This window comes from Mandrillus leucophaeus, unplaced genomic scaffold (assembly GCF_000951045.1).
Source record: "Mandrillus leucophaeus isolate KB7577 unplaced genomic scaffold, Mleu.le_1.0 Scaffold141, whole genome shotgun sequence".
Taxonomy (NCBI): domain Eukaryota; kingdom Metazoa; phylum Chordata; class Mammalia; order Primates; family Cercopithecidae; genus Mandrillus; species Mandrillus leucophaeus.
In genome coordinates, this window is record NW_012101377.1 from 689935 (window position 1) to 702492 (window position 12558).

The 12558-nt window shown below is 39.1% G+C and overlaps 1 protein-coding gene across 7 annotated transcripts in view; it reads right to left on the minus strand.

The window, feature by feature from the left end:
* Positions 1 to 12558, minus strand: part of PUM1 (pumilio RNA-binding family member 1) — a 138894-nt gene that overhangs the window by 28969 nt on the left and 97367 nt on the right. For 5 of the 7 annotated variants that reach the window (XM_011973990.1, XM_011973987.1, XM_011973986.1 and 2 more), the window contains 4 exons: positions 8327 to 8465; positions 7131 to 7274; positions 5946 to 6242; positions 4643 to 4879 (listed from right to left, as the gene is read on the minus strand). In XM_011973990.1, the coding sequence (XP_011829380.1) occupies positions 4643 to 4879; positions 5946 to 6242; positions 7131 to 7274; positions 8327 to 8465 (817 nt within the window). The remainder of the gene's footprint in view (positions 1 to 4642; positions 4880 to 5945; positions 6243 to 7130; positions 7275 to 8326; positions 8466 to 12558) is intronic. The other 2 variants (XM_011973992.1, XM_011973991.1) reach the window with 2 other exon arrangements.

The following is a 12558-nucleotide window of genomic DNA, read 5'->3' on the forward strand; positions in this document are numbered from 1 at the left end:
CGTAAACCCGGGAGGCAGAGCTTGCAGTGAGCTGAGATCCGGCCACTGCACTCCAGCCTGGGCGACAAAGCGAGACTCCATCTCAAAAAAAAAAAAAAAAGATCAGGAACAAGGGAAGGATGTGTGCTCTTACTTCTTCCATTTAACACTGTCCAGGTCGAGCACCCTTTATCCAAAATACTTGGGACCAGAAGTGTTTCAGACTTTAAAGTCTTTCAGATTTTGGAATACTTGCATTATATTTACCAGCTGAGCATCCTAATATGAGAATCAAAAATTCTAGAGCATTTCCTTTGAGCTTTGTTGACTTTCAACAAAGACTTTGTTGACACTCCAAAAACTCAGCATTTCAGAATTTTGATTTGGGATTTTCAACCTGTACTGGAGGTTCTACACAGCGCAATCAGACAAGAAAAAGAAACGTCATCCAGATTGGAAAATGGCTTTTATTCTTAGATGATAAGATATGTAGAAAATCCTACAGATTCCACCCAAAAACCATTAGAACTAATAATACATGACTACAGCGAGGCCGCAGTATATAAGATCAACATACAAAAACCAATTGTATTTCTATAAGCAAGCAATAGTCGATCGAAAGATAAAACCAGAACACAATTCTATTTATAATAGCATCAAAAATATATGCAATTAGGAATAAATTTAACAGAAACAGTGCAAGACCTGTACACCAAAATTACGAAGGAAAATGGTGCTAGGACAACTAGAAATGCATGTGCAAAAAGATGAACCCTGACCTGACACCCAAAATTAACTCAAAACGGATCAGACTTATATTTAAGAGATAAAACAATAAATTTTTTTTAGAGCAAAACATGAGAAAATATTCCCCCAAGAGTTTGAGTTAGGCAAAGATTTCTTCGATACTATTTCAAAACCAAGATAAATTGAACCCCATCAAAATAAAAAACTACTGCATTTTAAAAGACAACATTTTAAAAATGAAAAAAAGGGACCAGCCTGGCCAACATGGTTAAACCTCATCTCTACTAAAAATAAAAAATTAGCTGGGCATGGTGGCACGTGCCTGCATTCCCAGCTACACAAGAGACTGAGGCAAGAGAATCTCTTGAACCGGGAGGCAGAAGTTGGAGTGGGCCAAGATCATGCCACTGCATTCCAACCTGGGCCACAGAGTGAAACTCATCTCAAAAAAATAAATAAAATAAAATAAAGAAAAAAAGGAGCCAGGAACAGTAGCTCACACCTGTAATCCTAGTGCTTTCAGAGGCCAAGGCAAAAGGATCACTGGAGGCCCAGAGTTCAAGACACCCTGACCAACATAGCAAGACTTAGTTTCTACAAAAAAACATTATTTTAATTAGCCAGGTGTGGTGGTGTGTGCTTATAGTACCAGCTACTTGGGATGCTGGAGTGGAAAGATCCTTTGAGCCCAAGAGTTTGAGGTTACAGTGGGCTATGATAGCACCACTGCATTCCAGTCTGGGCAACAGAGCAAGACCCTGTCTCAAACAATAAAAACGGGGGTGGGGAATAGAACTCAAAAAGGTTTGTTTTTAGTCTGAACTTTAAACAATCAGTAATGAAAAACCACGCCACTCAGTAAGTGATTTTTAAATAAATAATAGGAAAAATTACTAAACAGGTCACTGATTTTGTTAGACGATACTAACACATATCTGCCTACTGGGACAAAGTGTAAAAATGACAAGATGGGGAAAAGATCCACAAGAGATACAGGCTGGTATGCGCATTCAAACACTAGCTTTGTGGTTGGTATCATTAAGCAACATTCATTAAGACATGCTGAGTTTTAAGGGGTGAAGAGTTCTTTTGAGTATTCAACACAATGAATATAAAATGCTTAGTATGGCTGCTCGTCACTGCTGATGGCTGGTGGCAGCAGTGAAGCAGTATTAACCACAGAAGCTATATTAGGTGTGGGCCAGAAAGAAATGTTAAGTTTCTTATACTAAAACGTCTTTAAGGCCTCTTTATGGAGATCGTTAGAAACCAAGTAGCACACCTCTATTTTCTCAAGGAAACAGACTGAGCGGAGGCAAAGCTGTACTAATTGAGACAAAGACTTCCTCAGGAATGGCATATACGAAACATGTACTACACACAACACAAGTCTAATGCAAATGTACACAAAGAAACTGCGTAAACAAGGTGAATGTTTCCAAGGAGAAGTTATGTTAAACATAAAACTAGGAAGGCAACAAGTCATTTGACAAGAAATAACTCACACTAATAGTTATTTCCTTCTTCAAAGGGAAAACATGAATTAAGAGGTAGTATTACATTAAATTGCTGATACTTTAGAAAGGAAAGGTATTATGCATGAAAGTAACACTTCTGGCTCCATTTCCACGCACCAAGGAACCACAGCTTTTTATTTGATTTTATCTTAACTTATTTTGAAACAGAGTCTTACTCTGTTGCTCAGGCTGGAGTGCAGTGGCATGATCTCAGCTCACTGCAGCCTGTCTCCCAGGTTCAAGCAATTCTTCCACCTCAGCCTCCCAAGTAGGTAGGACTACAGGCACACGCTACCATGCCTGGCTAATTTTTGTATTTTTTGGCAGAGGTGGGGTTTCACTACGTTGGCCAGGCTGGTCTTGAACTCCTGACCTCAAGTGATCTGCCTATCTCGGCCTCCCAAAGTGCTGGACTTACAGATGTGAGCCACCGTGCCCGGCCCATTTATTTTTATAAATAAAGTTTTATTAGAAGATAGCTACATATTCACTCATTTACATTTTGTCTGTGGTTGCCTTCCAACAGCAGAGTAGAATATTCACTACAGACACCATCTGGCCTATAAAACCTAAAACATTTACTATCTGGTTCTTTATGAAAAAAATTTTAGCAGGTTCAGGTTGTTTAGTACACAGTATGGGATGACATAGTTTACCTGTTTTTAAACCAAGAAATTAAGATATATATTTCTGGATTTGATAATGGACTGGTTCAAGATACTCTGAGTATATCACGTGACAGGATATACACTGAAACTGCATGCTTTGGAGTCAAATATGCTTGATTCTAAACCTGTTCAAATCCAAGATGATCTAGGCTAGGCAAGATAATTTAAGTCCTCGACACGAAATAATACCTATACCTTCCAGGGTTGTATGTACAGGACCCAAAACCATTAACACCAGCAGGTAAATGCCAGGTCAATTAACATTGGTTCCTTCCTTCTAGCCATATATCAAACTGGGAATCTGACACTCCTCTCCAGATTTTGCATTAACCCCCAGTCTTTAAAGCCAGGCATTGTGTCACTAGGAAACACTGTTGGGGAATGTACCCCATCGCCTGTCTACTTATTACGGACCTACTAATCAGGAAAGTCACAGTAACTTTTATAAAGTGATGTTCATATATAACCTGAGAAAATGAGTTCTACAACTACAGTTCTTACTGTATAAAACTTCAGGATACGCACACACATGCCAATGTGTATATATAAACATAGTTTTGACTTGAAACTTGCCTCTTTCAAACTCAAAGTTGTCACTCGTAGGTCTAGAATAATAAGTCTATTACGCTACCCACTTCAGACTTCTCTTGAATCCTATAAATCACTTTCTAGTCTGCCTATCCAAACGAAGGTATCCTGTTTGTTTTTAGTCAGTTCTCACTTCTGAGTCCATGAAGCCATTTAATCTCGCTGGTTAAAAACAGAATCTTCTTAGTAAAGTGGCCACACATGCTGATTTGCCCACGACAGTCCTGATTTAGGCCTATCATCACCAAGTAATTATTCATAGCACCCTCTTCCACTCACAGAAGTGTTATGGTTAGCATGATACATTATATGGTGACTCCACATCTAGGACTCAATTTTCCCCATCTAGCAAATAAATCAGTACTTCAAACTTAATACGTAACTGTGGGAGAGATGTATGCACCATGTTTGAGATAAGAAAATATCTCCCGTGTCCTGAAAGATTTAGAGATTTGCCACCCCCCCCAAAAAAAAAAAAAAAAAGTAATATAATTTTCTTTTCATTCTTATAGCCTGCTGCTTGGGATCCTCTTTTTCTTTCCCTATTTTCTAGACTCTAGATGGTAATAGTTTAAAATCCCATGCATTAAAACAACCTAAATATTTAACAGGGAAATATACATTTCCTCATTAGCATACTGTATAATTTGAGTTTATATTTACAAATATTTTAAAATATGGCAAAATTTTAAAAATCAAATGCTTTTTGTGAAAAAGCAAGATATTATATGTACATATAGCAGAGGGGAAACTTTGAAAAGAAGGCAAAATATTAATTGTGGTGGTATTGCAGGTGGTGATACTAGGTGATTAAATTCTGTCTCTGTGTTTCCTAGCTTCACTGAAATGAACCTGTGTTTATATTGTTTACATGGAAATACTCTCACAGGTAGCCAAAGAATAAAATGTTCATACTAAAGCTAACTGAATATACAGGGAATGTACCCAACTATAGTAAAGCCAAAACTGCTACACTATCTATAGGTACAGCCTGAATAACATGAGGTATTTACGGAAGGCACAGAATACCCAGGACACTTCTAGTATAAAGGGACTGTCCTTTGCTTATGCAAAGTTCTTGTAATGTCATCGGTGGCAAGAGAGTTCTAGAGTTCAAGGTGGTGTTAGAGTAATGGTTCTTACCCAGGTTTAAGCTTGAAGAGGATCCATGTGAAGAGAGGGAAGGAGGTGGTGTCTGTGAATGTCCTGGTCCCTGACTAGGGAGAGGCATGCCCACGGGTCCAGGAGAGGAGGAAAAGCTAAGGCCGTTATAAAAACTGTGTCCAATGGGGGTCAAGCTGCTCGATGTCCTCTTATAAAGGTCACTGCTGCCAGTCAGGGAGTCACGGCGGGAGCCACTGCCAGTGTTGGAGTTTGCAACTAAAATGGAATTAAAACAATGCAGATAAGAACAGGCCTGTTCTTCGAAGAACAAGCCCAGTGACCTGTTCCTAACACTTTGATCCAGACTCCTTACCACCGCAAATTTGTCAGCAGAGACAGCCTAACTGTTAATGTAGCAGTACTAGGGGCAGATAAGTAATAAAGAGGACATGGCTCAGGTTAACATGACCATCAAACGTATGCCAAATTTACCTTCCTATGGGGTGTTGTATATTATAGGATAAGGGAGGGTTAAAAAGCTCTGACGGCCACATGAGCTATGGAAAAGGTGGAAGAAAATGGACTAGAAGAATGCCTTTCATCAATTGAAAAGGTTCAAGTAGAAAAATGGGATACAGAAAAAAGATTTGTAAATGGGCTACTGCCCCACTACACAAGACTTCTATATTGAAAGCCTGTTTTCTCAGTGGGTTCAATCTAGAGTCAACGCTGCCCTCAATTCCAATTAAGATAATTTCTTTTACACATGCCCTTCTATTTAGGGATCACTTTTGTTTTTTATAATCTCTGCAATTATCCCATTATTCACCATACTATACTCCTGCTTTTTTCATCACAACATTAAAAATATCTTGGTCTAATATCCTTCCTCCTAATTTTCCACACGTCTACCTTATATTCTACTCAGAAGACTGAAGAAAACTTGTAACTCTTTAAGGCCTGCAGGCCAAGAACTCAGCTCAGTCTCAATTGTAGAGTATTTCAGCTCTGCTATCTTTAGTAAGTCCTCCTCCCTCAGTTTTTGATATCAATTTCTATAGTTCCCTCCATATTTTTCCCAATTATAGCAAAAATCTTCCCTAGATTTCAAATCCCTGAAAGAAACTGATTAAGTAAGTAGCCACATGAGCATGGATCGAAATAGGTCCCATCTGTATAACTTGATTTCAATAGTCTATCATCTCACAGATTATGTGGGATGGCTGGATTCCCACAAGGCTTGGTCCAGATCTGCCTGTGGTTCCATGCATTGCCAGTATTCCAGAAGGATTGTAAAAATAATTAAAATTCAGTCTTAAGAGCATATCAGTCTAATTTCTACCTGCTGTTCCAAACCCTCCAAGGGCGGATCCCAGGGTGGCGCCGAGAGAACTGCTACTTCCGAATCCCAAGGATGTGTTGGCAGGCTGGGCAGAGCCCTGGGAGAAGAGGGAGCTGCTCTGTGAATTGCTGTTCAGAGAGTTGTTGCCGTAGAAAGAACTGGATGCCAGGTTGTTATTGGGCTGCTGCTGAGGCTGGGGCTGAGGCTGCTGTGTTCCTAAAGGGCGAAATGGTCCATTTGTTGTTCCAGCAAGACCACCAGCTGCTCCATTTGCTGAAGCTGCGGCTGCTGCAACAGCTATGAAGAAGAAAGCAAACCGTTTGGCTATGAAAGGGACTGGCCACATTTCCAAACTACATTTTTATCTTTTTTCAGAAAACCTTTTAATGCTGCCTATCTTTTCAAAACAGACACAAACCATACAAATCTGTCTTTGATCCCTTCATATGAAGCTGTTATTTTATGTTTCTACTTTCAATTTGAACTCAAAATACCACTAGAACAAGTTCACTATGCTGGTAGCTTTAAAGAGACTACAGATTAAAAGGGGTATAAACATCCAACATATCCATCAAATACAATTACTTCCTAAAATCTTAAATTCCATAAATATCTATGTTGAGGGTTTCTTCTAGAACCATGTAATGCATATACATCCTTCAAGTTCCTATTTTAGCACACTGCTGTCTTCTAGATGTTCCTGTTATTGTTCCTAATTAAAAAAAACAAAACAAAACATATAAACACTTAAAGTAAAAAACTATTACTCCTCCCAACAAAATGTATTATTCTGTCACTTCTCACTACTGTTTCCCACTTCCTCCATTCCTGCCCCTATGGCAAAAAACAACCCCTCCTCTAAAATTATCTTAAAATAATGACTTGGATTTCTGTGAAATCAGCCTTGGATTTCTGCCAACAAAGCCATTTTGTGTGAGTAATGCAACTTCTATGTTCTCAGTGGAACCAGACTTTGCTTCTAACCAGCTGGCACATGCCACCCCTCCCAACAAAAAGGAGAATCCACCAAGGTCACTTATTGCTTCTGATCTCTTTTTGAAACATTACAGGGTAAAACTGATATACTGAGAATTGCCAAAAGTGTATTTCAACATACTTTAAGAATATCACTATCAGTCGCCACTTTTAGATCTCTGGCAGGAGTCCACTCAGATGTGCGCTCACCTGCTTGTGCAGCTGAGGAACTAATGATGACTGGGGCAGGAGCTACAAGTCGAACAGGAGCTCCAAGACCATTTCTCGCACCTGCATTCACTACAAGGGCACCAGTTTGGTCATAGTAAGCAGCAGGAGCCAACACCGGATAACCTACGAATATCAAACCAACAGAGAAATGTGTATGTTAAACAAACAAGTATCTCCTGGGCACCAACATATTGTCAATAATCATAAACTCAGCTTTGGGGTTGAATTGACCTAGATTTATATACTGGTTCCATCACTTAAATAGTTGAATAAACAAATAAAAGAGGCTACAAATGATTATAAAAATCATAGTACTTTCATACTACATAATAATCTAAGAACAAATATCCCGCAAAATAGCAGGAAAAACCTAGACAGGCTTTAAATAACATGATCTTTCAATATTATGTGAAATAGAATCTCCACATCCCAGTTTAAGCCATATGAAAAACTGCAGGTGACTTCCTAAGAACACACAAAGGCTTAGCAACTAAAAAACAAATGAAACAGGTTAAAGTTATTTATTGAATTCATAAATGGCTCAGTTAAATTGGCTATGCTCTATGATCAGTAAAGGTCCATAAAAATACGCTGACATCTCTCAAAGACTTGCTTCATATGTAGAACATGAAACTACATTTAATCCCATGCAAAGCACCAAACCCAGCTGACAGTGAACCAAAAACAACATATATTCAAGATATGTCTATATAAACACATATCTCAGAGGTAGGCAGCTAAAAAGAACCCCTACTATTGGTTTAAGAGAAACCTTAAAAATGTAAGAGATGACCCTATCAAGGTGTACCAGAAATTTCTCGCTAATCATGTTGTTCAAAAACATCAACATAAAGACTAAGCCTTGTACACTAGCTTGGCCACTCCATCTACCACTAATTCTGAGACAGAAAACAGATAACCCACCAAGGAAAAAACCACATATTCCAAGCTGCATGGACATTTAGATACCTCCAATATGACTTAAGACTGGCTCAGAACAATGCTCTCATCAGTGAACTCTAGTCTAAGTGAGGGCAAGTATATATCATCCTTGCCAGTCCCCAAATCATGACAAGCCTAAGCAAGGTGAAAGCACGCTCATTCCCCTCTGTAATCACCTCAAACGTGCAGCCTTTTTCCCTGCCAAAGTATTAGGAATAACAATGCAGCCGCACCTGGCATGCCTGCTGCCAGACCTTGTCCAAATGCAAGGGCAGAATTCACTGCTGCAGCTGCCACAAGGGGATCTGTTTGCTGTCCCTGCTGGTTCTGGTTTGGGGTCAAAGGACGTTGGCTGGCTCCTCCACGGAGAACCTGGGAAGGGAAGACAGAAATAACCACTTTCTTTTCATTGGAGAAGACCTACCATATGCTCAGGTTGGATCAACTTTTAAAACTTAATTGTAAAACATTTTCCCTATAATGGTTTTTATATGTCACAGCTGTTAGGGTATAAATTCAATTAATAACATTTCATATAGTGGAATTTCAGTCTACCATTCTTACTTTAAACACATTACCTTTGTAAGCAGCAAAAAGCACAAAACAGTGATTCATTCATTCAAACATTTTATCTCATCTGCCTCATAAAGTTCTTGTGATAATTAACTTAAAAGATGAATTTGAAACATCTGGCATCAGCAAGTGGTAATGTTATCAAATATTTAATGCCTACGAAGTGGCAAATGGGCAAGTGAGACAGAGCAATCAACAAGACCGACAAAGCCCCTGTCCTCATGGAGCTTTTATTTTAATGAATGAGATAGACAATAAACCATACTATATAATGTCAGTGCTCTGACAAAAAGTGGGTGAAGAAAAAAAAAGGTAACAGGCCAGTCATGGTGGCTCACGCCTGTAACCCTAGGACTTTGGGAGGCCAAGGCAGGTGGATCACCGGAGGTGAGGAGTTCGAGACCAGTCTGGCCAATATGGCAAAGCCCCGTCTCTACTAAAAATACAAAAATTAGCCAGGCGTGGTGGCAGGCGCCTATAATCCCAACTACTGGAGAGGCTGATGCAGGAGAATCACTTGAACCTGGGAGGCGGAGGTTGCAGTGAGCTGAGATCAAGCCACTTCGCTCTAACCTGGGGGAAAGAGCAAAACTCTATCTCAAAAAACAAAAAAAGAAAAAAAGAGTATTAATGGTGGGGGGAAGGGGTTCCAGACAGGATGAACAGGGGTAATTTACCCACATATTTAAAGTTAACTAAGTCTCACATGCACACAAAAGATGGAATGAGAATATTTCCTCTTTAACGCTAATCTATTTATTAAGGTCCACATGGCCCCAAATGAGTTCACCAGATTCGATTTGGTAGGGCTCTCACCTGACTATTTCTATTTCCCTCTCACAAATTCCACAAACATACGCATTAGTCAAGTCCAGTGCAGAATACCAGTTATGCCACTGTGATAAAGGATCTACCTTTTTGGGGCGAGGGTTGGGGCAGGGAAGAGACAGGGCCATGCTCTGCTGCTCAGGCTGGAGTGCAGTGTGACACCGTCTCAGCTCACAGTAGCTCACAGTAACCTCTGCCTCCCAGGCTCAAGAGATGCTCCCACCTCTCCTGAGTAGCTGGTACTACAGGTGTGCACCACCACACCTAGCTAATTTTTCTATTTTTTTGTAGAGACAGGGTCTCACCATATTGTTCAGACAAATCTCTAACTCCTGGGTGCAAGCAATCCACCTGCCTCGGCCTCCCAAAGTGTTGGGATTACAAGTGTGAAGCCACTGAGCCCAGTCAAAGATCTACTTTTTATTAATAAAACATAGACATCAAAATGCTAGCAATCATTACTATTCTGAATGATGTGAAGAATCTATCTCACAAGATCTACACACTCCAGAAAGCAAAAATGCAAAACCCACAAACCAAGGCTAAAATTACTAAAGTTCCTAACAATGTGTTTTGCCATACTGTCAAGTGCACAGTTCTTATCAGACCACTTTCAATTTCACTGTGTTATTTATAAAAGTTAGACATATGGTCAAGAAAATGGGTGCAAATTATTGTTGGTACCATTGGTTAAAAAAAAAAAAAAAAAAAAAAAAGAGAAACAACACTAATAACCAAATAAATATTTGTTAAGTGGGTATAAGGTGACCAACACTGTCCACACTGGCAAGAAGAGATGGATGGACACTTAATTTGCCCAATCTTTTACTTCTATATCAGTAATAAGTAAGAATTAACAAATGATCTTGCAGATTTGCTGGAAATATCTGAAATAATGTCTTTAAGCCACACTGATACCTAGGAGATAATCAATAACCAACAGCAAATCACTATTATCAAGATATTATATAATTTGTTTCTGACCTAAAGAACCTAACCAACTTTATAAGAGAAAGTGTGTTTCAAGCTACATAGATAGAGGAGTCTGGGGACTGTACAGGTGAGTTTTGCCAAATACTTAGAATTTACATACCCAGTAACTCAAAAGAGATCCCACTCTAGGATAAGTAAATAGCAAGCACAGAAATACGGCAAATGTTAATAGTTCAAAATTGCTGAAGATTTTAAAAAACAATGAAAGCACTGCTTTCATAGAATATAAAGAAGTAGGTTTATGTTTGATTAGGTGTTCTTTGAAAGGACAGGAGTGATGGAGTGGACAAGGTACCTAAAGAAAGAAGTAGTCTAAGACTATTGATGAGTCTTGTAATAAGGAAAACAGTGTTAGCTTTTTGTTCACTCTCTAGAAATCTGTCCAGTACCCCTAACTATACATAAAAGTCCTTCAATTACCTGCCAATATTCATATATTTTCATTTCATCAATAGCTGTCAAATCAATGATTTTATGGAAACAAAATGTACAGTTTCACAAGTAACATTTTAAAGTCTAACAAAATCTACAAAATGACTGAATTTATAAAAACTATCCTAGAACAGTTAGCTTGCCTAGAATGCAACATATACTTTCTGATAAAATACAAGGCCAACAGCAAAGTTTAAAAAGAACCTCTCATTTTAATTACTATGACAAGGCAGTTTACCAAGAAAATCATATTTTCGAAACAATGGCTGCTAATTAAAAACTAATGCTAAAAACTTCTCCTTAGTAGGGTTTGACAGAACCTGAAGGGCCTGACAGAAAACTGAAAAGTTAATGATTATTATGTCCATTTTATAACAAAAATATATGCATTTAGAGAACCCACCCAACTTGCCCTAGTTGTAGCCAGTTAACGATAGAAGAACCACAAGATCTCAGATTTTCTTTAAGTCAAGACATCACAATATGGTCAGGAAACAAGTTATCAAGACATGGGCTTATATTCAAATCTTAACAACTTTGTACTTGTGTGACTCTGGGCACACAAATTATATTTCTTCAATCGGTTTCCTCTCAATTATGAAATTCTATTTCATAAAACGAGAAGTTGTACATCTATCATAATTAGTAAGAGAAACAGAAATTACATGTAGAACACTTAATTCTGCACAGAAAGCTTTCAATTAACAGCAGTTATTAGTATTATTCTTGTTCACTGTATTAGAGCTAATTTTAAAACATGGTAATTACTTTAGTCTTTCAAATGCATAATAATTTGGCAGCCATTTAAACAAAAAGATGATCACACAAAGAAATACAGACTTATCCACAAAAAGCAGTTATTAAGAAATTTATTTGCTAGGTGCCGTGGCTCACACTTGTAATCCCAGCACTCTGGGAGGCCAACACTTAAGGTCAGGAGTTTGATATCAGCCTGGACAACATGGTAAAACCCCGTCACTACTAAAAATACAAAAACTAGCCAAGCGTAGTGGCACGTGCCTGTAATCCCAGATACTAGGGAGGTTGAGGCAGGAGAATCACTTAAATCTGGGAGGCAGAGGTTGCAGTGAGCAAACATGGCACTACTGCACTCCAGCTTGGATGACAGAGCAAGATTACGTCTCAAAAAAAAAAAAAGAAAGAAAGAAAGAAAGAAAGAAACTTATTTAATAGGCCAGGCACAGTGACTCATGCCTGTAATCCCAGCACTTTGAGAGGCCGAGGCGGGTGGATCACTGAAGGTCAGGAGTTCGAGACCAGCCTGGCCAACATGGTGAAATCCCATCTCTACTAAAATACAAAAATTAGCCAGGTGTGGCAGCACACACCTCTAATCCCAGCTACTCAGGAGGCTGAGGCAGGAGAATCACGTGAACCCAGAAGGCGGAGGTTGCGGTGAGCTGAGAGCTCAGCGCACTCCAGCCTGGGCAATAGAACTAGACTCCATCTGAAAAAAAATAAAACAAAAAAAGAAATGTGGCCAGGCGTGGTGGCTCACGCCTGTAATCCCAGCACTCCGGGAGGCTAAGACGGGTAGTCACCTGAGGTCAGGAGTTCGAGACCAGCCTGGCCAATGCGGTGAAACTCCACCTCTACCAAAAATACAAAAATTAGCCAG